The sequence below is a fragment of the Gymnodraco acuticeps genome, unplaced genomic scaffold (genome assembly GCF_902827175.1).
Source record: "Gymnodraco acuticeps unplaced genomic scaffold, fGymAcu1.1, whole genome shotgun sequence".
Taxonomy (NCBI): domain Eukaryota; kingdom Metazoa; phylum Chordata; class Actinopteri; order Perciformes; family Bathydraconidae; genus Gymnodraco; species Gymnodraco acuticeps.
The window spans coordinates 3780666-3807122 of record NW_022989768.1 but is presented as its reverse complement, the minus strand read 5'-3'; the positions used below and the strand labels follow the sequence as shown (position 1 = coordinate 3807122).

Here is a 26457-nt window from a genome sequence, read left to right as displayed (position 1 = left end):
TTCAACGTCACACCGACTTGAGATCAATGTTCAAAAATACAGATTCAAAATTGTACAAGTTGAAGCGTTTGTTTTAACAGTTTGCAGGAGGCAGGTACTTGCTTTCAAGCAGAACAGGGCAAACAAACTTAGAGGGAGTGTTTACGTGTTTGGTGTAATGACGTACAACGTCCTCGACAACTTCTGTAGTCCTATTCAGCCACTATCAACCATCGTTTTTCAGACACGTAAACTCTTCAAGAATCACCACTGGGGTCACTGCTGATGTATTTAAGGTCGTAGAACAAAACGTGATCCGTCTCTTAAATTTGTGTCAACCACAGACCTTATTTCGAGCTATTTTCCAAAATCCTATGGATAAATCCCATTGGCTCCGAGACGAGGGAACCGGAGGTGGTAAAATGCTAACTCACTTCCGGTTTTAGGACTCGTCACTGCACCACTCTATTGTTTGCAAAACCAGACAAAAGGGAAAAGGAATATGAATTGGTACTCTTGTTGTTGATTGCAATGTATCTCAAATGCTGAGTAGTTTATTTTCCAGTTAAGCAATGCTTCTTTTATTACTAAAATGAGCAAAGCCCCAAGTCTGGGTTAGGCTCATATTGTACAGTCGGAATTGGACATAAGGTAGACAGATGTGAACAACATCTTAAGCCAAAATGCAAAAAGTGGCTGTCCCTCATCATTAAAACATATAATTAGTCGGTTAATCTGTCTTTCATCTGTCTATCCATCCACCTTTTGTTTTGTCACACTGGATCGTGTTCAGATTGGGATCATGTGTTTCCTTGTTTGTTTACTGGGGATACTCTCTGCAATGCAAATTTGCCTTTTAGAACAATGAGGCCCAGATCGTCTTGTGCACTCATCTGTTCACTAATCCATTTATTGTTGTACATAACAACACTTTCCCAATTTGACAAAACATGTTCACACATCTCATTGCAGCTATCGCAAAACAGGAACGTCAATATTGTATGAAACTGCAAAACCCTGGATTACTTTTAGTGACTTTTAATATGTATATATTTTTAATTATCACGCTATAACATATTTGCATGTCAACTACAGAATGGTGATTTAATTATGGCAAAACAATATGTTATGTTTAGAGTAAGGCAACTAATACACATGTCTAAGGAATGACTGTTGTTAATAAAAAGGCAAAAGATCAGATATGTTGCTTAAGGCAAACTCCCCTCCTGCATGAAATATTTACCGTACACTTAACCAGCATTCCAAGCACATTGGTACTGATAGTTGCAACTGGACCTAAATTGTGAGTAATCATCCAATATGGGCATCGTTTTTGGGATACAAGGCTTTGCTATCAAGAGATGAATTGGCTCAATGGCACTTTAGTGAAATTCCAATAATGTATTGTTCCTAATGGAAAGGTTGTCCCCATTGATAAAAGATGAATTTATTTGTCTTAAATTGGCTATTGTTATCCTTTCATTAGGTCATATTTGTTTTGTTAAATATTTGAAGTTTTGTCTTTCTCCTTGATGCATCTTTGGCTCATCTTGATGTAGACTCCTGACCTCTGAAAAGGAGAGTACTAATCTGCCAGACTTCCAGGTGGTAGTGTTGGTGTTCTTTCCTAAAAGCTGTTATTTCATAGCTGGTTGAATCTGATAAGGGCTTTACAGCTCTGTCTGCTCCTCATTGACAGCTTGATAACTATTGTCTGCTCCCTTCTTATTTTGTCACCTCTATTTCGCTTCTTTTTAAATTCACTGCCCAACATCTCTCACACTCTCTCTTCCCCTCTCATGTCACACTTTGTGTTATATTGTCCTTCTTCCAACTTTTCTTCTCCAACTTACATGACTTTCTTTTCTCCACCCCATTCTCTCTAGTGGTTCTGTTGGACACTACGACAGTGCTAGGTGAACTGGACTGGAATACATATCCTGTCAATGGGGTAAGTAACATTAGTAAATAAGAATACTCACAACAGTATTTTGTGTCTGTTGTTCAGAAACTTGCCAATATTTGCCAGTCAAACAAGGGAGCAAAATGTATATTATACAACATGAAATATTACTGTTTGATAAACCAATGACTATTGGACATGAACATTGGACTCTTTGATGTTCATTGGACCTGAACATCCAAAGAGTCATAAACCTGACCTACAACCCCTTCCAACCTGAGCTAGAGTAGTCAAAGTTGTCAACGTTTTGCTCAAACTGTAAGTGTCAGGGACAGACAGGAGACAGGACCCTGGGTCTCAGTGTAAACATACAGGCAGTAGGCTTCATATTTTTCATGACAACCTTTTTGACAATATTCAGACCTACAGTATGTGTCATCCAGTGTCAACAACTCCACAAAACAAATCTGCAAATATATAACCTCTATGTCAAGGTTAAAACCAGCATAAAAATAGTTGACAAGTGAAGTTTTTAAGGTGTCCTGGTTACATTACATTCTTTCAATGGTATTTTAATGCTTAACCTCAACATGTGCTTCATATTGGACTGTAGTTAAGTTAGCCAAGTCAGTCAGTATTATTTGAATGATAATATACACATCATTGATGTCAAGGCTCTGACCAACACAAGGAAACATCAAGCAAGGCAGAGCTGGCAGTGAAGAGCAATAATACCATCTGGGTGGATGCTGCTGTAGAGGTAGGGCTTTTGAAATGCTGAACAGTGTCAGCCGGAGCAGCAAGTGACAGCTTAGCTTTAGGGTGAGCAGCGTGGCAGCTGCCATGCAGAATGTGCAGAGCTTTGATGGCTTTAGTTAGTACACTACCACGATTAGTGTGTGTTGGAAATACAGTATGTTGCAGTGAATGGAAGATGTCTATACCATAGCTATATGCTACTTTACTGTAAGTTAACTTTTCAACCAAATTTAGTCCAGTATTAACATATGTGATGTTTTTTTAACCAGAAAACAATACAATATTTAACAATATCATGGTCTACAAGTGGTAAATGCCTGGATAAACTCATGTGTCACCATCATCCTTTATTCTTGAAATGAGGATCCACATCCAGCAAACAGAGGTTGTTAAGATGATCAGAATCAAGGTACTAGTAAAATAAATTATGCAAGATTAAGTCGGCTTCTCCTGAATGGCGTACATGCTTGTGCATACAAACAGACGTGGAAAAAAAACATATTAAATGTTCAGGGATATTGTTTATATTATGTCTTATTTAAACATCATACCTTGAACATAATGAAGGACTACTATGAAAGGCCACATTTCCACTAGCTTTTTGTGATGTTTTTAGTGAAAAGACCATTGTGTGAACATAAACACTTCCTAGAGCAGGTATCACGTCTTTCAAATGTCACGCAATAAATACAGATTTGACCAAGCCTTTAACTAATTTAATTGTAGCAAATTATTTGTACAGAGTTGAGCATTTTAGAAAGTGGAAATGCCGTTGATTTAATTCTGACAAATATTTCAGCTGGGACTGAGCAATCATCAAAAACATGAATATTTTTCCTACAATGTGTCTAATTCAGGACAAGATATGGAAGCGGGACTGTTTGTGCTGTCAGGCCATTATTAGAAGTGTGATAAATCCTTTTGCGCAAAACCAATAAATAGAAACCAAGTACTGAGATATTTTCGGGGCCAAATACCAATATTGCATCAGCTTCTCCGCTGCACACAGCCTACACAGGTTTTTGCTTTGGGGAGCAACAACATCATTAATTGGTTTATCAAAAACACAACACCACCATCCAGATTCACAGCAAATCAATAATTCATTACAACTACAGAGATTATAATGATATTTTCATAACGCCTCTCTCACTCTCTTCCCCTTAGTCTGACAATGACAAATTGTCTTGTTCTAATCAAAGCCTCACACCTCTTAGCCTTGCTATTACAACAATATCTGTCTGTGCAACGTAGGTAAGAGCGTAAGAATGTGTGTAATGTCTTTTTCAACGCCTAGCAGCATGAAAGGTTAATACTCAAAATGATCACCTTGAAGGAACGCTACAATATTCATTTGTTCCTCCCTGTACACATACAGATACAAATACAGGTGGTCACTGGCTTACCCACTGAGAATAAAAAGATAGTTGTCAGGGTAGCCAATACCAAAATAAATGTTAAAGTGTGTAGAACTGTAAATGGATTTGAGTGACTCACTGATCTATGCTTCCCTGTGCTAAGGAAACACTTTGTGGTACTTTTCCCTGACATCTCCTGATCTTTCAACAACTGGGGCCTCAAGTCCAGGGGGCACAAGCTCAACAAGGATTAAACAGGGGAAACATGGGAATACTTCAAATGTTCAAAGTGTATTTAGGAATGCCATTATCTGTGCTCGATTAATGTAGCTGATGTGATATTCATAGATAGTTAACCTTATTACTTCCCACAGTTGAATTAAATTGTCATATAGCATCGAGATACATAAATAGGCATCGATGACAATGAAGCAAACACAGGTTAGAATTAAAGTTGAATATAAAGTCAATCAATATGAACAATATTACAGTGTGCTTTTCCAAATGTTTAAAGTGTTCCAATATGAACTTGGTTGTGCAAAGGGTGGGAGGTTTAATCCATGATAGCTAGCGTTGCCAGCATTTTGTCCTCTGCCATCTTCTTCAGTGAGACCAGCTTGGATACATTGACAGACCCAGCCGTCTTTAGAAGTTTATTCAGTCTGTTGGCCTTCTTTTGGTGCTCCCAACATCACACTGTGACAGGACTCTTTACATGATTCATCCCTATCAGACATTGAAGGACCTGAGCCTCCTCAGGGAGTAGTCAGCTCAGACCTTTCTTATACAGGCTATTTATGTGTTGTATAGTTGGATGCCTAGTACTGGTTATTGATGCTCGATATGTCTGTCTAGTCAGCCCAATGAAGTGATACTGGTTTGTTGTTTCTTATATTTGTTGACACTGGTTGATCAGATTTAAGTAAATAGTAACTGAGTTTAGCTTTTTTTTTGCTTTAGCTGATATAGGTACATGTGTGTTTTTGTTTACTTGTATTAATTTATTGATGTGAATGAATAAATGAACAAATCGCACTTTCATGATTTCAGTTGGATACCACAGTGACTGAAAAGAAGAATGACTGATGTATAAATACATCTAATACATGATGTAGTAGATTTATAATGTTCTAAAAGTCAGTGAAAGTTATGTGTCCCGCAGGCAGACAGTAGGTGGTTAATAAACCTGTCCTTGTATCGGCTTCAAGTCAACAGTTGTCTCACATATTCTGGTACATGAAAACAAGTAATCGTCTAGTGTCAGTATGAGATTATGATTTAATAAAATGATCACATACTGTAGTTTATAGGTTGAGGCCAAATTCAAAAGCTCTCTTGAAGGGTGTAAGTATTCTTTGGCATTAACGGCACTGAATTTGCAATAAATTATCGCATTAAAGAGCACCTCTTTGCTCCATTTCTGTTGAGCTCCCTTTTCACACAGTTCTTCTGCTGCCACATCCAGTGTAGTTATAGTTTAATAACATACATAAGCCATAAGTGGGCGAGGAGAGGGAACTGGCTGAGAAGTGCAGTTATGCAATACAAAATTAGAACGTACTATAGCGAACTTGTGTTGAATATAAAGTTGAAGTCACACTTTGACACCTAGCTTTATTCCCAGCCAATTATTAGGATTGTGATGATGTCGCTTTATTAAACACCTAACCATGTAATTGAAGGTTATCTCTTTTTCTACTAAATCTTTCAAAACAACTTTCCAGGGATTAACTTTAGTGGCCGTCAACGATTTCTGTGACGAGCCGAGTGCGGACCTTGAGTTGCAGAGAACAACTGTGCAAGAAAAACTAAAAACATCCCAACAAGAGGAGTTAGAAATGTTAGAAAACTGTAGAAAGTTTCCACTTTCTGGCTCTCTCTGCACGAGGCTTTGCAACAACTTCTTTATGTCAGGGGGAAGGCTAGTGTGTGTCTCTGTGAGTTCAGAAAAGGGCTCAGTTGGCATCGTCAGTTTTCAAATAAGGATGCAGAACACTACTTCACCTAAGAGGTAGGAGTCTACCCTGAAGCCCGGTGCAGACAGGATGTGTAATAAACATATTGGGATTTACATGCACAGGTGGCAGCTGTTCCGTCCAGTATTGAGTGCTGGGACAAAAACACTGCAGGGAGGAAACATGGGAGAAAACAGGCTGTACTGTGCTACAACAGCATCCATGTCAAGCAATGTGCATGGTTATTTTTGACTCGTTCTCATTATTTGTGATTTAGCAGTCACTTGAACAGATAAATAAACTATAAGAAGTAACAGAAACACAGATTAAACATGACAATTAAATTACTATAATTAATGATTATAAGAGGAAAATCAATAACATGCCGAAAAGGATTTGAAAACTTAAGTTGAAGCACACACCTTCCAAATCACAAAAACAATTTTAAAACCAGCTGATAGTTCATAGAGCTTCCCATCATATGGCATGTTCAAAACTGAAATAACCATGCTTTTACATTAGTACAATAATAAATCATCAATGCAAATAAGTCAATTTTCATTTACTAAGCAACAATGTTGAAGTACTCCATGTTTCTTCGCCTCTCCTTCAAATCCCCTTTTGTATGCAGACACCATAGTCCTTAATTGCTGTGTTGGTTGCAGATTTGAAATCCCTTTGGACATTTAAAAGTGTGTCTGAACAAGAAAAAGCCATTAGGACGCTTAATATGGGCCGGTCTAACTGTATGGTCATTGTGTTGATGAGGTGTTTTTATTGCTTAATAAGTGAGAACAATCTCAAGGGTCAAAAAGCCAAACTAATTAAGCCCTAGTTAGTGTGAATGCTGTTTACAGCATTCCACTATAGTGCTTCAAATCTTTATTCTTCCCCTTAAACTTATTTCAGCCAATACTTTGGCACTCCATAACTTCAGCTTATTTTCAGCTACAGAAACCATTCAAATATTAAACTATTCAGCCTGTTCAGGAATCGATGGGAAACCTTCAACTTTTTCAAAATATTTCATACTTTTTGAAATATTCAGCTTTTTAAACTCTTTTTTTAACATTGAAGTCAATGGGAGATGCCTTCAAATCAGCCAATACTTTAGCTCTCCATAACTTCAGCTTACTTTCAGCTGCAGAAACCTTTCAAATAGTAAACTATTCAGCCTTTTCAGAAATTGATGAGAAACTTTCAACTTTTTCAAAATATTTCATACCTTTTGAAATATTCAGCTTTTTAAACTATTTTTTTAACATTGAAGTCAATGGGAGATGCCTTCAAATCCTGTTTTCCTACACCTTGCGCCAAATGCTACTCCTTCCACATACTTTCAGCTAGACACTTCATTCCAGCTTTCAAATGACCACAAGACCTTCAGCTATTCAAAATTGACTTTTATTTTTGATATCTTTTCAACTTTTTGAGATATTGAATTTAGTTTGGAGCTTGGTAGAGAGGCCTTTTTCAGATTTTAACATTAGAGTGGATGGAGCAGCTCGTTAACTCTAGAGTGCTTTGATCTCAAAACAGAGTGCAGCAGTGCCTGAAATTCTCCCCCAAAAATATTTTAAACTTGCCATAATTCCCAAACCCTACACTCCTCAGACATATTTTTTCATGAAAACCTCTCCTAGGTTGGAAAAAAAAAAAAAATTAAGAAAAAAAATTAAACAAAATTCCTCTTGAGGGCATGAAGAGAGAAAAAGTCCAGCTAGCTCCCAATTGATCCCCATGTTAAATTGTTCTGGATCTTTCTTCAGAGCAGGGAGAAGTACACTTTAGAAAAACTGCTCCCATCTCCACATTGTACACAAAAAACCCAAAAAAACAACATATTTCAGTTCATTGGGGTTCCCTGATGCTCACGGTCTGGTCATTTTTTGATAAGAGCCATAGTTTTTGAACAGGTGGCAAAATTGTCAGATATAATCCCCAATGCATTCTTATGGGACTCAGTGCTGCAGTTGGTTGTCATGGTGTTGCTCGGCAGATTGGAGCCAGACACACACATGTGAGTCACATCATCCAATCAGAGCAGACACCATGGAAACCGAAGATTACTTCATGAATGTGTACACATTCATGGTTGCTAAGGTGGTTGCTATGGACGCTGCAACAGCTCCCAGACCACGTGATCAACAACAATGGCCGACCTTCGTGTTATTCTCGGTCGAAAATGCCTATTTTAAGGTTCATTTGGCCATTAAAATAATAATAATAATAATAATATATTTTATTTCTATGGCGCTTTTCTTGAACCCAAAGACACTTTACATTTGGGAGGGAGGGTAGACAAACAAAACAAAGACAATGCCAAAAAGAAACAAAACAAAACAGAAAAGCAGTCAGGAGGAAGTTGATTGAGAGGAGGGGGGGCTTATGGATACAGAGTTGAAGAGGTGGGTTTTGAGGCGGGACTGGAACAGGGTGTGGGACTCAGACTCACGGAGGTATTGGGGGAGGGAGTTCCAGAGCTTCGGGGCTGCCACAGAGAAGGCTCTGTCCCCGAAGCTCCGGAGTTTGGCCTTGGGGATGGAAAGCAAACCGGCTGAGGTGGATCTGAGGGACCGGGGTGGTTGGTAGGATGAGGAGGTCAGTGAGGTAGGGGGGGGGCCAGATGGTGGAGGGCTTTGTAAGTGAAGACCAGGAGTTTTGCGTTTTGATGTCATTTTATGCGAGTAATGAGTTTTTATTTCTGATTATTTGTGCAGTAAATGTACATGATGTTTAGTTTGCTAGTTATGACGAAGATTACTTCATGAATGTGTACACATTCATGGTTGCTAAAGTTTTTTTGGTGGAAATGTGTTTTTTCACAGCAAAGTCACCCTCTGTCCTTGGACTTATTGGGAGAATCTAAAGGCAAGAACATCCCAAATATTCATTTAGATCTTTATTTTAGACCTTTAGTGTTGCCGTCTGTGAGGAAAATAAATGGGGCTCAGAGCCTCGTATTTTTAAAATCTTTTTTTCCTTCTAATTTGTTATTCTTTTCAAAATAACACACTGTTATTTACTCACCAATAACACACAATTATCCTTGCTTTTATTTATTGGTTTAATTCCATAATCTCGGGCTTTTTTGGCGTTCGTCAGGAACTGAATTTCAAAATAAAAATAACCTCCGGGAATTGTGGGCTAACCTCCATAAACTGACAAAGTCACCCAGAAATGTCACTTTAATAGCCAAAAAATATATAATACAAATACATTTAAATAGTAAAAGGTACAATTGTGCTCCTAATTACCCGCAATTTGATTTATATAGCCCCATGATAGTGAATAAAAATCATTTTTGTACTGGGAGGCTGTGGCTTAGTGGGTTACTGCTCAGTGGGTTAGTGTGCTGATCTTCGAATCAGAGGATAGCAAGTTCGAGTCCCACTGCAATCAGCATGTCATTGTGTCCCTGGGCAAGACATTTCACCCCAAGTTGCTCCTGTGGGGATTGTCCACAGTGCTGAATGTGTGTAAGTCACTTTGGATAAAAGCGTCTAACAAGTGACATGTAATTTTCATGGGAAAAAAGTGTTAAAATGCCTGATTAATATGTTTGTAATGCTGGCAGTAGGTTCACTGCTGTAAGCAGGGTCCCACACTCACAGGAAGAGATCCAGGGTGATACACATGGCTTTCTTACCCAGGAATGAGTGTGTGAAAGCTGGGTAAAAGTGCTGTGAATACAGGGAGGGAGAGAGAGCAGCAGCAGCAGCAGGATGTGACCCAGAGAGCTCCTTCCAGCACCTCGCTCTCCCACCACCCAGAGGACAGGCTGCTTCACAGCACTATGTAACCCAGGAAAGAAGCTTGAAACCTGTCCATTTCATCCACATTTGACTCATGAAATGTACAGGAATCTGTCCATTTCGTCCACATTTGACTCATGAAATGTACAGGAATCTGTCCATTTCGTCCACATTTGACTCATGAAATGGACAGGAATCTGTCCATTTCATCCACATTTGACTCATGAAATGTACAGGAATCTGTCCATTTCGTCCACATTTGACTCATGAAATGGACAGGAATCTGTCCATTTCGTCCACATTTGACTCATGAAATGGACAGGAATCTGTCCATTTCATCCACATTTGACTCATGAAATGTACAGGAATATGTCCATTTCATCCACATTTGACTCATGTCCTGTGAAAAAAAAACAAAAAACATATTCAGCTTTTTCAGCTAAATTCAGCCATAAATGTTCACAGTTTACAGCATTCGCACGCATTTTCTGCAGGAAATGCATTTTCTAGTTTTCATTAGTAATTCGTCTCAGTCAGACTCCAAACAAAGTAAACTAATAACTTTTTTTACCTGCCAGATTTAAAAAAACTTGTACTGTACTCTCAAATCACAATATTATTGTAAGTTCAATACATTAATTAATTAAACACCTTGTTCTCAAAACCTGTTTTCTGCCTGCTACAGTCTGCTAGGCTTGGGGATAATAGGCAAAGTGATTAGTAGGTGCATATCTGATTGCCTCAGAGCACGTGGGCTGCAGCTCATCTTTCAAAATCGAGGTCTGCATTTGTTTTGTCTGCTCTGAACCATGCCACATCCCAAGGGGGCATTTTAGAACACAGAGGCACACAAAGTGACAAATTACCATTTTCGGTTGTTTGTATGCATAATGGAACTTCAATTACTTAATGCTGATCTTATGCAAACCAGAAAGCCTGCTTTACTGAAAGATACTGAGTTTCTGTTTCTGGTCTCTAAGGAGGGCACTAAAATGACAGAGTATATGTTACAGAAACTCCTCTCAAGTGCGTGAGTCTTGCTTGAACTATCAATTCCTTTCTATAACTTCTACAGCATTTCCACTTTGATACACTTGTAGGGAGTTTCAGCAGTAACAGGCTGACTGGCATGATCATTACATTTGAGATTTTCAGTCATGCTAGTGTTACTAAGGATTGTAATGTATTTCTCTCAGTCAGTCAAACACTTTGGTCAAGACAGAAATATCTCAACTAACAGATCTATTGCCAAAGAAATTGCTACAGATATCCAAGTTCCATGAAGATGAATGTCACTTTGCTGCAAGTCATCCACTCTTTCTCCCCACCTTCCTTTATACCTTAGTTGCCAAATGCCCACCTGAACACAAATCAGTTCCTGTGTCCTGTAAACAGTTCTCCTGCTCTTACTGGCGATAAAGACATCTCTCGGAACATGTTCCTATGTACTAGGGGAACAAAATCCACTGGTCTCACTCTCATTCAGAGCAAAATGCATCCTAAAGTTCATCAAATCAAATGGGCCTTTGGTATCTTCGTAAGTTGCAGCCTGTCTAATACAAAATTCAATTTTTGTTTCCCCAGGTAGTGTTAGTCTGCTGCAATGCAGTGGAGGGATGGTAATACAAAGGGAACATGTTGTACTAAAAGAAACTTTGGAAGACACCTGTTTGATTTGTCTGTCTCAAACTGCAAACTTGAGCCACAACTTTAACTAAAACCCCTCAAAGAAAAACCAAGAGGAGTTAAATGCTAATAATACAACAAATAGAGTTATAACATTATGCTAATGTTTACATATCTGAACCTAGTTACATTATAATAAAGCTTATTGTATGAACATATAACTGAATTCTATACCAAGGTGTTTCCTCCAGTTTTTGATTTTGCTCATTTGTTGCCATGGCAATGATATTTGATTACGTGACTTCAAAAGGCACGACGTAGCATTATTGTATGGCTAGAGTCTCAAACGAAAGAGGATGTGATTATGATTGATTCATTATTTAGCCTGTAGGCGTCACATAGAGCTAATCTAGATAGCTTGATTAATATTAGATTAATTACTACGCTCCAGTCAAGGTTAACATGTTTTTAATAATTCATATTAGAGAACACTCTACCTCAGTTTCACTTCCTCTACTACTTAATTCTGTCATCTACCTTCATCGGGTCCTTTGTTAAACATATTTAAGATGTTCATTAAGGACTTAGCAGCAACACCATGTGCATTCTAAAATTGAATTGTATGCATAGCACATTCGAGCAGTGACTTGCAAATGTTCTATTGAACAGCCCATTTTATAGATATCACTCAGATACAGAATTACATAATGTAGGTACCAACAAGGTAGAGAGTGAAATCAATAAGCAGTTGCAGAGTGCTTTCCATTTAGCTATTTATGCTTTCTCAGGTCCTCCTTCCAGTCCACTCCTGGAAATGATTGTGGAAGAGGCTTCAGTGTCTTGCCTCTCGGAGAACACTGGGAGACATATTGGATAGTGACACTGTTACGTCCCGACTAGGGGAAGAGGAAAGCAACATACACCAGATTGGAATTGGTAATAATTCTAAATGGCTTTATTATACCAGGGTCAAACAAAATGGCAGGCAGGCAGCCTGAAACAAACAAAGTGGCCACAAGGGCGCAAGTTTACATAAACAACCAAACAAACGGAGGACTCTAAAAAGGGAGCCTGTTTACATACAAAGAAATAGATAAGAAACTAAATAGTAACTAAAACCCTCACTGTCAAAGTGGTACTAACTAAAGAAAGGAGGCTGTAAAAAAACACCGCTAAACTAAACAACTACCGTCAACGTAGAGACTCAGATACTCTAATCACATAGTCACATCTAATCATATCACACTACCAAACACAGACCACACAATTTAACCACAGAACGAAGAGCAAGTAGCGAGAGGCATCTGTTCACTCAACAGAGCCTCCAGAGTGATGATTGTCCCCAGGCTTTGTAGTCGTCTCCAGCAGGTGTGCGCCGGCTGTGCGCTGCGATTGGAGTGCGTCGGGCCCGGCGTGCTCCAATCACAATCTTCAGCGGGCGGACCAGGAGATGGCAGCCAATCACGACAGGGCAATCACATAGCTCATTTACATGCAACAAACATTAACACAGTTAAGAGGACCAGGAGGGCAGCAGCCGTAACAGACACCATTTTAGTATTTAGTATTTCTGTCCACATTTAGGGGATTGATCCTACAGTAACATAGACATAAAGATTTCCAGACCAAAACCTTTGCAATAGGCTGAAAGGACCCTTTTATTTTGAGGGTTTCCCAAAAGTGTGTTATTGCCCACAATGACAACCCTAGTCTTGAACATAACTCAGTATCCCATAATCCATTATGCAAGTTTGAGTGATCCATGTCAAGAGGTAAGGTAAAGGACGATGACATTGTATCTTTCTAGAATTTGCTCTCTTTTTCACTAGTTTATTCCATGTAACAGAAAACATATGGAGACAGGCCAATGGAGGAATACATTATTCAGTTTGTTCTTTTTTAGCTTGGATATATTATTAAGCACAGTGTTGTTAAGTGCATATTCTCTTTGTAACTTTAATGATAAATATGGCCATGAAAGTTTTGGAGTTGTTTATGAGTGGACCATTTTGTGTTGAAATGAATCTCATCTGGGGTGGGCAAACCGCTCTCTGTGGGCTATCAAGATAAATACTTACTGCTGACCTGTTCAGAGTGTTGAGTTGGTGTGAAAAAAGTATTTTCTTCTATAATAATCTAGCCTTCTGCACGTCATAGCCAAATGCTCACAGCTGCAGCATTTCCCAAAAAGTTACCACATTATTAGATTTATTGAAAGGTTTTTCTTTTGTCATTTTTTCCCAGTGATGCCAAAATATACCTTCAACCCCAGCTTAAATTGTACTGAAATTATATTAAATCACAACCAATATATGCATGGCAGTGCACTTGCAGTGTTTAAATTTGCTTTGTTCATATTATTAACTCGAGTATTGTTAAAAAAATGCATTATCTATACGTTTTCAATAAAATAGATGTAAATGAAGGCAATGTAAACACTTAGAAACATTGTGTAGTGTTATCCAGTTATTGAGATATCACTTTTTCGAGCTGTGTAACTTACACAATCCCAGTCGTCCATTTGTTGTGACAGTTGTGAGAAAGAGGTTCAGTAAATATACGTTTGAGCTTTGAAGCTGTGATCATCCAACCGTTAAAGTGAAGCAGACAAATGAAAGAGTCGGGCTGATGCAACACAAGGAAAACATTGGTGAGACTAACATGGTGCCTGTCAAACATCATGTTTCTATAGAAATTAGGCTTCACTACATGAAATACGAAATGCACAGGTTGTCCATTTTATAGAACAGCCCTAAAGACAGATAATTAATCACCAACTAAAAAATTACTGGTGTCTTAAAGGGTCAGTTTACCCATGTGATCAAAAAGTATGATGGCATTAAGTTATTGGACATTCTTATTATTGCATACATGCCCGGCAAGAACTATTTAGCAAATATACTAGCGAAATAAACTGTCTAGATTGTCTATTTTTAGAAGCCATGTTGAGAGTGGTGGATAGATTTATTAAGATTGCTTTATGTCAAATGTATCCATACAGTAATTTCTTCCCTTATCTCTTCAGTGGGACGCCATCACAGAGATGGATGAGCAGAACAGACCGATTCACACCTTCCAGGTCTGTCACGTAATGGAGCCAAACCAGAACAACTGGCTGCGGTCGGGATGGATCCAGAGGCAGGCTGCACAGAGGGTCTGGACAACATTGCAGCATTTCTTCAGACATTTAAATCAAATGAAGTAGTGTTGAAGCACGGCTTGGTGGGACATTATCTTAAGGTTGGGAAAGTGTCAAATTAACTGGAGCAAATGCTATCTTATAAGACAAATAAATGTCAGGGCTGTAAGAAAAAATATGAACTTAATATGCGAAGAATTTCAATACAGAACAGTTCATAAGAAATCAAAGATCAAGAGCAAGATGTCTTCCTACTCATTACGTGGAGTACTGCTCATTAAGTCTGAAACAGAGCTGTATCAAAAGCCCCAGAAGTATTCATAGTTTGATCCCACCAAGTCAGTTTTTCAAAGACTGTTCACACATTTTATCTGATGAACATTCATAGGCTGTCCTTTTTTAGTATTGATTATTGTTTACTTATTTAATATTATGAAATTCATTTATCTGATTCACTTGATTTTTGTATAATATGTAAACAAAAAGCTGGTAATTGCTCTGGCTATGTAGAGCTGACTACAAAATGTGAAATAGCCCTGTGTTCCTTATGTGTAATGAGCTTGCTTTTAAAATATTTTAACTCAGGTGTATGTGGAGCTGCGTTTCACCTTGAGAGACTGTAACTCCATCCCTTGGGTGTCTGGCACCTGTAAGGAAACCTTCAACCTGTTCTACCTGCAGACAGAAGAGCAGCTCTCTGGAGGGACTCGCTTCAGGCCTAATGACTATGCCAAGGTTGGCTATTGGAGCCATACTGTATTATGAAAAATAGTGTTCCGTTGGGCTAATGGTATTAATCAGTAAGTATAATGAAGTTTGCTTGTTTCTTGTTGGCTTTAAGGTGGACACTATAGCGGCAGATGAGAGTTTTACACAGACGGATCTTGGCGACCGTGTTCTTCGCCTCAACACTGAGGTCAGGGAGGTGGGCCCGGTGACCCAGAGGGGCTTTTACTTAGCCTTCCAGGACGTGGGAGCGTGTATTGCTCTCGTGTCTGTTAAGGTCAGTGAACTGATGTGGAACAACTGATATTTGCATGAACTACAAAATCTATTTGTTTTTATTAAGACAGGCAGCTCACTTTAACTTCCTTTTACATAAAGGTGTTCTACAAACGCTGCCCATCGACTTTAAGGAACCTGGCAGCGTTTCCTGACACAGTGCCACATATGGACTCCTCCTCTCTGGTGGAGGTTAGGGGTGCTTGTGTGGAGAATGCAGAAGAGAGAGACACACCCAAACTGTACTGTGGTGCTGACGGAGACTGGCTGGTACCCCTGGGCCGCTGTGTGTGTAGTATCGGCCACGAGGAGATAGAAGGCTACTGCAAAGGTAAGACATGTGTTTGTGTTACATTTAGCACAGAACACCAACTGTGTACTTAAACTAAATATACAGAGAACAATCAGATAGAGATAGAGAAATGGGGAGAAGGTAAGAGAGGAAAAGGCCTTGGATTACATTATCAGATCTCTAGGGCCTCTCCAGTCAACTGCAGGCGTTTGAGTTTACAGAACTGCAACTCCCTCCTCTCTTTCTAAGATCCTGCATCCTTCTCTGATCCTCTCCATCCACATCTCTCCTCACAGCTCCACCTCCCCCCATCATCTTCTCTCCTCTCATGTCCACTTTGTTTACGCTTCACTTACACCCCGCCCTTCTTTCTCCTCCAAGTCCCTTTATTTGCTCTATTTTCATCCTTCCCTTTTAAGTCTCACTTTTGCTGTCTCTCATCACCAACCTCTTCTCCTATGGGATCGTATATAATAGGAAGAGATTATTGGAGTCACCAAGGATTTAATGACATTTAAAAATAATTACTTCTGCTTTGATATCAAACGCTCTGGACTCTATCAATTATTTGGTTCAAACTTCCTGTAATAACAAACTGTTTTAGGTTTGTTGCTTTTATGTCTGCTGTTACATTTTAATCTGTCTTGATAAATGACATGATGTCGTAGATAAATGCAAACATCCACTTGCATAACATTTACATAAACAATCAATCAACAACTTTGATAAATGCTTTCTTTAAAAGTTTTTTTTTCTTTGTTTGTAATTACTTGTAGCATTTCTTAAATGTGGCCGATTGTTAGGGAAACCGATTAAGAAAAAGTTTTTCCAGAAATAGATTTTGGCCTGGTTTCTCAATTAGACTGTGCAGACAGACTGGAGGCTAGCTGGCTAATTGCCTTCATTTGTTAGTTTCACAGCTAATTTAGCTCACACCTAGTATATTCTTTTAACTCCGCCAACCCTGGCATTCATTAATGAAGCTCGAACTGACTGTTGTAATTAAGGCAGGTGCTAATGGTGCCACGCTGCATGATTACAATTGCAGGACACCTTTAGCGCCTTGCTACATTTGTAGATTTACAGAGCTCGCAGCTGGCTAGGGTGAAATTCATGTAGTACCCCTGTGGTGATGTGGTTACTCAGGTTAGTACAGAGAGATCTCCAACAGTCATTAGTAAAGCTGATATGTAGGCCACGCTGTAAGATCTCCAACATTTGCTCCGCGGGGGTAGTTTTTCTTTTTATCTTCTCCTCTTTTGCATGCTTCTTATTTATCCCTTTCCTCCCTCATCCATCTCAGATATGTATTTAAACAACACAGAAGCCTGTCACCAAAGATTACTGACAGCAGCACCATCACTGTGTGCCGTGTACATGCCCTACATCTTTATTCTAACCGTTCCTCCCCTTTGGCTAACTGGAGCTTCTCTCGATTGTACTGTAGCAACAGTGTCTAGGGGATCTTGGCAGCCGCTACATTGAATGGGTCAGTAACTCATGTAGCAGTAACCCACTTGGCACTAGAAAGCAATGTGCGTGTGTCTATCTATTAAGATGTGTTCTACATGTTCATCTAAGTTACAAACCCAAGTTGTCAAAAGCTTCTATTGACATAGCAATATTGATATACATTGTGATATAAGCATAAACAGTCTATGGATATAATATGTTCTTAGGTCAAATAATACATGTATTCAACTACATTAAAGATAAAATACAGAGTTCACATCATAACTTAGGAACCGGCAGCTGCCAAACTGTGCTATGTTCAGATTCCTTCATGGGAATGCTGAAGAGTGTTTTGAGTTGTACACAGTGACCTTGGTTGTTGCATCCAGTTATTCAAAAGAATAGTCTCTGTAATGATAACAAATAACTTACACATTACTACGTGTCCAATGTCAACAGCATGTAAATAACAAATTATAAAACTTTTATAAAGCCTAAGCTACATACTTAATTTTGACAGAGATATAAAGGTTGTTCCCATTGTGTTCTAAATCTTTCCAAGAGTTATCTCTACACTGGATATGAACATATGACATTACTGTGTCTGAAAAAACAAGTATATTTCCCAAAACGGCTATTCCTTTTTGAGTCCCCCGTCTCTGAAATACGGTTGTTGCATCTGGGGTAAATAAAACCAGGGATACTGCTGTGCTCCATGGTTACACTATACAGGAGTTTTAGTCTAATTCTGAAATGTCAGTTAGCATTTATCGACTTTTATCTGCTTTGCAATCTCAAATGGCATCTTTGAACTCATTAACATGAGATTGCAAGAGTGTATCAATAGTAACAACACATTATGGTCTTGAAAAGAATGATTGATGGCTTTAATAAATAACGGACTATTTGTATCAATCATTTCCATAGGTCTTGCAGGGCTTGAGCTGTGATGAAGATGTGCACTTTGCAAGTAGTTGCAGGAAGTTTAGGCATGAACTTTAGGTGACTTCTGCTTTTTCATTTTGGAACACTGCTTCAAAGGGTGCTGTGATCAAAGCTGTCTGAGAGGCAGCATGGAGAAAGAGAAAGTGAGAGAGAGAGAGAGAACAGGGAAAACCCCAGCGCTCCCAAATATAAGCAGAGCTCTGCACCAACACGTCGTTCTTTCCCTCCCAGCTGCCTAAACAAAGGTATCAGCGCTTATGAAACCCTGCTTTCCCCCCCGATAGCATTCTGCCAGACTGTTTTGACATCTCAATCGAGTGCTTTATTATTCCATTCCTTTCATTCAGTGTCAGCCACAAGAGGATTACTCAGAGATAGGTTGGTTATATCATGACCTAGATAAGGCAACATCATAGAGCTAATGTTATTTGTTCCACATCCTTTCGTCACACCATATTTAAAAAGGAGGCAGTGAATTATTGCAGAAGCTAATAGAGACGTCCTTTTGAATTCCATTTGAATCGGAATACATTTGCAGACAAGAACAAAAACCCATCAGTTGGCTAAGTGGTTACACAATAAAGAAAACATATTTTTAAGGTTTTAGCAAAACCTTTTGTATTGCTTTTTGTTAACACCTCCTGTGTTTTTCATTAGGTTGATACAAACACAAACATGTTTCTCTTATTGCACCATGAAGTGAGGAAGCTAGTTAAATTACATTTTTTTTTAATCAAACAAGAATGTCAATTAGTATTCTCCATTTGCTCTTTTCTCCATGATCTATCCGTGCGAGTCCTCCAGAATTTAACAAAACTTAGCTTGCTAACTGATGACCTCTGCTGTCTTAAGACACAGGACTGATCAGGCAGGAAAAGAAAAAAAACACTTGTGACCTTGAATTGAGGTAAAGTTGAATAGGAAATAAGTTCAGTTGTATGGGAGAGCTTCAACCTCTTCTGTCCATTTGCAGACTGTGTTTACTGTGGCCTCTAACGCAGATCTACCAGACTAGAGCATCACTCATTCTCTGTGAACTTCCCATCTGCATATCAAAGCTCAGAGTCCAGGGTAAACATAGTCTCTGGATCCATCTGTTTCTGACAACGTAAAGGCAAGAAAAAAAACGTCCAACTCTACACACCCAAACAACTCAAATTCTCTTAGTAGGCACAACATTACTTTACTGAAAATGTGAAGGGGATGAGCTTCCTTTGACTGAACCCCTGAAGGTTATCTTTTGAAACTCAAATCTCAAGCATGCTGCATAACCTAGAGATCATTGCAAGGTATTTGTAATACTCTCAAATATTAATATTTCCATGGATCTTATTATGATGTTATTAGAAAAGAGACCACTTGCAATGATGTATACCCACAGAGAATTAGCACCCTACTCTGCAGCTTCCATCAGCTCTACAAAGATGTGCATTATCTTCCGGCTCATTGTTTTATTTTCAGCAAAAAACACACCAAAACCCACTTTTCAACACCACATCAGTAAGTAAGCAACCTGTTATTGAACTTGCACTAAAAAGTGAGAGTCATTTTTCAATTATTCCCTTTGTATTTGGTGAACACCAATAAAGAGGTAGTGAGTAAATTGCTTCAGATGACATCTATAGCTCTACTGTATATCAGTTGCTAGCTTGCACCTTAATGGCCAGAAAAACTACAATGTATGTTTATTAGAGTAAAACTTTAGTTACTCTACCTGTATGAAACTACAGTGTCTAATACTGCTAAGGATTACAAACAAATCTAAGAGAAGCTATGATGCCATACCATATACTATAGAATTAAGACATTGTGCTAGAAATTGTGAAAGTCTCATCGATAAAAAAACTGTGATGGTATTTAAGCCTGCAACAATTAGTCAATAACTTGATACGTTGAAAAGGAATGGGCTAAATGTTACCTTGTAAAAGGTCGTTTTAGCAGAGAACCTTAAGCAAGCCAATTTTTTTGAAGATGTTTTCACATAAATGGATATTAAAATGGATAATGGAGGGAATTAAGACCTGTTTAACTCCTTGACCCTACCTCTTTAAGTAGCTTATAAAACATAATTAAAACTAATAATCCTGATCTTTTTTATGAATCAAAGTAAATGTGGCAGCTCAATTTCCAGTTACGTTTGAGTCGCCGAGAGGCTAAACTTGGCTATAAACTGTGACGCGTTTTCGAAGAGAAAGTCTATACTGAAGCAAGATAGTTTTACGATATTTAATAAACAAAATCAAAATCAAACATAGTAACTATGGACAAAACGGTCAACAGAAAAAATGACAGCACAAGCTCACCCTCTGTCATCCACACTCATATGACTTATATAACCAAACCACACCCATGTGACAATTACCGGAAGTGCTCAACAAACAAATACAAGTGACGTAAACAAATAATAATAATACAAATAATGAACTTGGGCTAAGTAGCGTTATGGCACCTATAGTAAATCTTTAAACAAAAAGAAGATAATGTATTTCCTTAGCATTTCAATTATGTGGTTTTATTCCAATAACCACTGTAGATGAAAGGATCACTTTTTGACTTTTTGATAGTTTACACTGACTTGTTTTGTCAACAATTAGACATCTTATCTGGGACCCACTTATATATTCCCAGCACTTCACCACATGAACATCACTGGTACAGTGATTAGATCTGAATGGAAAAGTGTATTTTGTGTTCCTTTCATGAATAAGAATGTGTTCATGGCAAAAAAGCCAAAGAACTGAGACTGATAGAGTACAAATGAGAAATCAATTCCCGCCAGTGTGTGTGCATATGTGTCAGAGGCGTTTTCAAACCTTTGAATTTTTAAAGATGGAAACTTTCCATGGGAATTAACAGGAATTTATGGGAATAAACTGGGAGTTCTCATTCATAACACTCCGTTCAATGTCTTACTATGGGATGCGCCTCAACGCGTATGCAAACAGAAGATTCAATCTCATTACGCCAATCCTGATTGGCTGGAGATCTTGACGTCAACGTCAGGGAATCCAGCCACCCTTTAAGTAGCTTGTGCTACGACGCAGCGTCATTCAAACACCTCTTCTCGCTTCAGAGCACATCTCGAATTATCAGTAACCGGGCTAGCTTAACGGTCCACAGACTGAACCCAAAGCTAACATTCGGTTGACGGGCGCTTGCCGGTTAATTTTTTGCTTTGCAAGAAGACTGAGCAATATTAACACACCAGTTAATATTGTAATCTGCATCGCCGTTTCTTTCTGTCGAAATAACGGTAAGGTTTGATTTTTTTCTTCAAGCTAGTAACATACCTGTTGCTAGTTTTTTCTTCCCTCCACACCGACACCACGGTAAAGAAGACGTTCTCTTTTCTCTCTCACACCAGAGGAGACAGAGATAAAAAAAAAAAAAGGTATTAACACACCAGTTAATATTCTTTAAAGAATAAAATCTACACCGTCGCCTTTTTTCCTTTCGGACTAACGGCAAGGTTGGATTTAACGTACCTGTTACTAGCGCGTCCACTCCACGCCGACACCCCGGCGAACGAAGATGGACCCTTCTCTCCCTCACACCAGAGGAGTCAGGGACTCGGAGGCTCGGCTATGCGGCTGCGGGTTTAAGATTTCAGGCACAGACTAACACCAGGTCTGTTCGTCCTGCCTAGGGCTGGAATACGCCCGGGAAGCTATCGATAACCCCGGCTTGTGCGGGCATTGTACCCGCTTCACCATTAAGAGCCTCCGCCAACGGTTAGCATGCCAAGCTAGCTTGTCGGGACGGGACCCCCTCATGTCCGCTGATTCGCCGGCCGGCAATCAAGACATGGTGGCGTCCGCCGCAGAGATTGAGCCCCGCGCTGTGTCAGACTGGGACCCGGTGGCGGCAAGAGCCGCGAGAGCGGAGCCCCGCACTGTGTCAAGCTGGGGCTCCCAACTGAACCTCACCACGGTTCCACCCGCGGAGGATGTCCTGGAGTTGGACTATATGGAGGACGAAGAGGATAGCTCTGAGTTCCTCCTGACTCGGATGAGGATGACATCTTCGTTTCATCGGCTCAGGCTGCAAAGCCGGGAGCGATGTCCGCTCCCCCGGGCGAGAGCACACCAGCTTCGCCCGTCCTAAGTATGGACTTGCGGGCTGTGTGTCAACGCGTTGCGTCCAGGCTGGACATCCCATGGCCTGAAGTGGCCAAGGAGACCTCCAGATCTTGCTACGAGGGGAAGAACTTGCCCCAAGCAGCGAGGACGAAGAGGCAGCTCCTTCCAGTCTTTCCGGAGATGTAGGACGAGGTGTCGGTCTCGTGGAGAGACCGCCCCTTTAGCAACAAGGCCCCAATCCAGGGTGCCTCCTCCCTGGACTGTGACGGTATGGAGAGGCTCAGCCTGCTCCACATGCCGCTCATGGAACCGCTGGTGGCAGCCCACCTCCAACCGAGGCTGGCTTCGACACCGAGCAGGAACCCCATGCTACCGGCAAAGACAGACCGGTTCCAGTCAGCGATGACCGAACGGGCCTATAAAGCTGCAGCTTTGTCCGCCAGGGCACTCAACGTCTCCTCGCTGCTGACCGCCTACCAGGCGGAGCTCTGCGAAGACATGTCGAGCAAACCTGAGCCTGCCGTGTGGGACGAGATCGCAGCGATCACGGACATTTGCCTGCGTGTGCAGCGCTGTGCAGTCCAAGTCACAGGCAAAGCACTGGGAATTATGGTGGTACAGGAGAGAGCCAGGTGGCTCAACCTGACGAACCTTCCAGACCGGGAAAAAGAGGATGTTCTGGACATGCCTATTGTTCCCGAGGGCATATTTGGCTCCGCTCTAGCTTCAATGCAGCTGAGATGCGAGTCAAAAAGGAAGGGAGACGAGGCTCTCCAGCTCTGTCTCCCCCGAAGGCTCCAGCAGCCACCTTCAATTGTCCCGCGGCAGGCCTTCACTCAAGCTGTCTCACGTCCTGCCCGGTTCAAGATACCGAAGCAGCAGAGACCGCAGCCCGTCCCGGGTCCCCAGCCCAGGCACGAGGCAAGGGGGAGCTGGCCAAGAAAATCTCCGGTTCCGGCAGCTGCCGCTCAGGCGCAGCTGGCCCAGGTTTTCAGCCACCAGGCGAGGAAGAAGAAGCGGGCGGCCTGACAGCCTCCTCTCCTCTCCTCGATGAAGGAGCTGGAAGTTCCCTATTCCCCAGCTCCAGAGCACGTTCCAGTGTTAGATGCTCATGTGTTTTCGGGGTGCCACCATGCCCCCATCTTCCCGCCGCCTCGAGTGATGCCAGAACGTCATCCTCAAGTTCGCGCCATCAGGGAAATGGACTTAACATTGAAGACAGCAAGTTCCGCTGCCTGTTTAAGTCACACAAACACATGTCATCATTGTTGTTTCAGAATAAATCATTTTCCACTGTCGTTTCCAGGCTTCAAGCCAAGGGCGCAGTCAATAAAAATGAAAAGAAAAACAATAAACAGTCTGTCGTCTGCCCCTCTTTTGAGAGCGGCTACGGCCTCTCTCAAAAGGCGGACAATAGACGGGATTTTGAAGGCACCACCGCCACGCGCATGCGCAGTGTCAGCCGGGGTTGTCAACCTGGGGTACCACCGTGTTCAGACACTAGAGGGCCCCATAACACAACAAATAGAGACACTGAGGGCAGACGACAGAGCTGTGACATCTCCGCTCGCTTTGAGAAGCGAAAAGTGGAGGATGCTCACAGACTCTGCTTGGGTTTTCAAGACAGTAACACGGGCTACAGGCTCCAATTCGCTGTCACCCCCCCCCTCACTTCTCGGGCATTCTGTATTCACAGGCCCGGGGAGAGTCGGCCCATATTCTGGAGCAAGAGATTTTCTCGCTACTAGAAAATAAGGCTATATCGATAATACCCCGCCGAACAGAGTCAGAGCAGCTTTTATTCCAAGTATTTCCTCGTTCCCAAACGGGGAGGGAACGGAATTCGGCCTATACTAGATTTGAGAGATCTGAACAAATATCTCAAAAGATACAAATTCAGAATGCTCACTCACACATCTCTGTTGCGTCTCGTGCGCCAAAACGACTGGTTCACATCAGTCGACCTGAAAGATGCGTATTTCCATATCCCAGTATATTACCCACACAGGAAATATCTGAGGTTCGCCTTTCAGGGTGTCTGTTACGAGTACAGAGTACTTCCCTTCGGTCTGTCTTTCAGCCCGCGAGTGTTTGTACGGTGTACGGAAGCCGCGATAGCCCCGTTAAGACAACAGGGTATTCGCCTGGCAACTTATCTGGACGATTGGCTCCTTCTCGCACAGTCGGAGCAAGAGGCTATTACGCAGACGAATGTCCTCGTAAAACACCTGCTCGACCTGGGTTTCATAATAAACACAGAGAAGAGCATGTTGTCTCCAGCCCAGAATGTACTCTTCCTGGGCCTACGCCTGAATTCGGTGCCCTTTACAGCCCGCTTGTCAGCAGAGAGAGTGAAAGCCTTCAGGGCTTGCCTCGCTCATTTCCAGTCACGCAAATATGTTCTCTTCAGGTCATGTCTGCGGTTGTTGGGGCTCATGGCGTCAGCCCGACTGGGACGCTTACACATGAGGGAGTTTCAGCGCTGGGCAGCTGCCCTCAGATTGGACCCCGCGCGTCATGGCGCCCAGAGAGTGATGGTCACTATGAAATGCGTAATGGCACTGCGCCACTGGCTACACCCGACTTTTCTAGTATACGGGGCGTGCCTATGGGTGCTGTCCTATCGCGGAAGGTGGTCACCACAGACGCATGTCTGACGGGAGCAGACCTCCAACGGTCACACATAAATTATCTGGAGCTTTTAGCGGTGTTCCTCACCCTGAAACGCTTTCTGCCTTTTCTCAGAGGACATCATGTCCTCGTGAGGACAGACAACACGACCACAATATCGTATATAAACCGCCAAGGGGGTTTGCGTTCTCTCCAGTTACACATGCTGGCACGCAAACTGATTTTATGGAGCTGCGGACGTCTCCTCTCTCTGAGAGCGACGCACGTACCAGGAGTGATGAACCTCGGGGCAGATCTGCTGTCCAGAGGTGCACCACTATAGACTGGACTCTACATCCAATAATTGTGAGTCAGCTGTGGGTGCGTTACGGCCGAGCCGCGGTAGATCTGTTCGCATCAAAAGAAAACGCTCAATGTCAGCTGTTCTTTTCAATGCGCGATTTAAACGCACCGTTAGGCGTGGACGCGCTCGCGCACGTTTGGCCTCAGGTCCTTCTGTATGCGTTCCCACCCCTGGCTCTGATACCCCCAACTCTGGCCAGAGTGAGAGAACAACGCCACACACTTATCCTGATAGCTCCGCACTGGCCTGCAATGTACTGGCTGGCGGAAATATATCATACTGTCTCAGGCGGGGGGGGGGGGGGATCTTTCACCCACACCCAGAGCGCTTGGCACTATGGGCCTGGCCCGTGAGTGGTACAATCTGAATACAGTGGGTCTCCCTCAGAAGGTGATAAACACTATTCAGAGTGCAAGAGCTTCCTCCACCAGGTCTCTCTATGACTGTAAGTAGAGGGTGTTTGAGGAGTGGTGCCTTCAAAAAGGACACATCTCTTTTCAATGTCCTGTCGGGGTGATTCTATCATTTCTACAGGACCTGATTGATAAACACAGAGCTTTCTCTACGATCAAAGTGTACCTGGCTGCTATTGCTGCATGCCATGTGGGCTTTGAGGGAAAGGCGGCTAGCCAACATCCCTTGGTCTGCCGTTTTATGAAAGGGGCTCGCAGGCTCCTCCCTGTTTCCAGGTCACTGGTGCCCTTATGGGACTTGGCAGTGGTTTTAGATGGGCTCACTCGACCTCCATTTGATCCCCTGGATGAAGCTGACATGAAACACCTGTCACTGAAGACAGTGCTATTACTGGCTCTGGCATCTGCCAAGCGAGTCAGTGACATTCATGCGCTCTCTGTACATCCTTCATGCACTCAGTTTGCCCCGGGGCAAACGAGAGTGTTGCTGAAGCCCAACCCTGCCTTTATACCTAAGGTGGTTGGCTCATGTACCCCCATTGACATTGTGGCATGTCCTCCGCCGCTGTGTTCCTCTGAGGAACAGCGGCCGAATTTGCTGTGTCCAGTTTGTGCTTTACGCATACAGTCAGCTCAAATTCAACCACCACATAAATCACATCACCAGGACCGCCTTTTTCCACCTCAAAAACATTGCCTGTCTCTGCCCATCACTCTCCTCCTCTGCTGCTGAAACCCTGATTCATGCATTCATCACTTCACGACTCGACTACTGCAATAGCATCCTCTACGGCAGAGGTGGGGAACCTCCGGCCCCCGGGCCGTA

General features: G+C 41.6%; 1 protein-coding gene across 1 annotated transcript in view; it reads left to right on the top strand.

The window, feature by feature from the left end:
• LOC117546406 (ephrin type-A receptor 6-like) overlaps positions 1 to 26457 on the top strand; it is a 97857-nt gene that overhangs the window by 28184 nt on the left and 43216 nt on the right. Inside the window, exons 2-6 of the mRNA XM_034216626.1 lie at positions 1866 to 1930; positions 14361 to 14489; positions 15060 to 15209; positions 15316 to 15477; positions 15579 to 15807. Of these exons, the coding sequence (XP_034072517.1) occupies positions 1866 to 1930; positions 14361 to 14489; positions 15060 to 15209; positions 15316 to 15477; positions 15579 to 15807 (735 nt within the window). The remainder of the gene's footprint in view (positions 1 to 1865; positions 1931 to 14360; positions 14490 to 15059; positions 15210 to 15315; positions 15478 to 15578; positions 15808 to 26457) is intronic.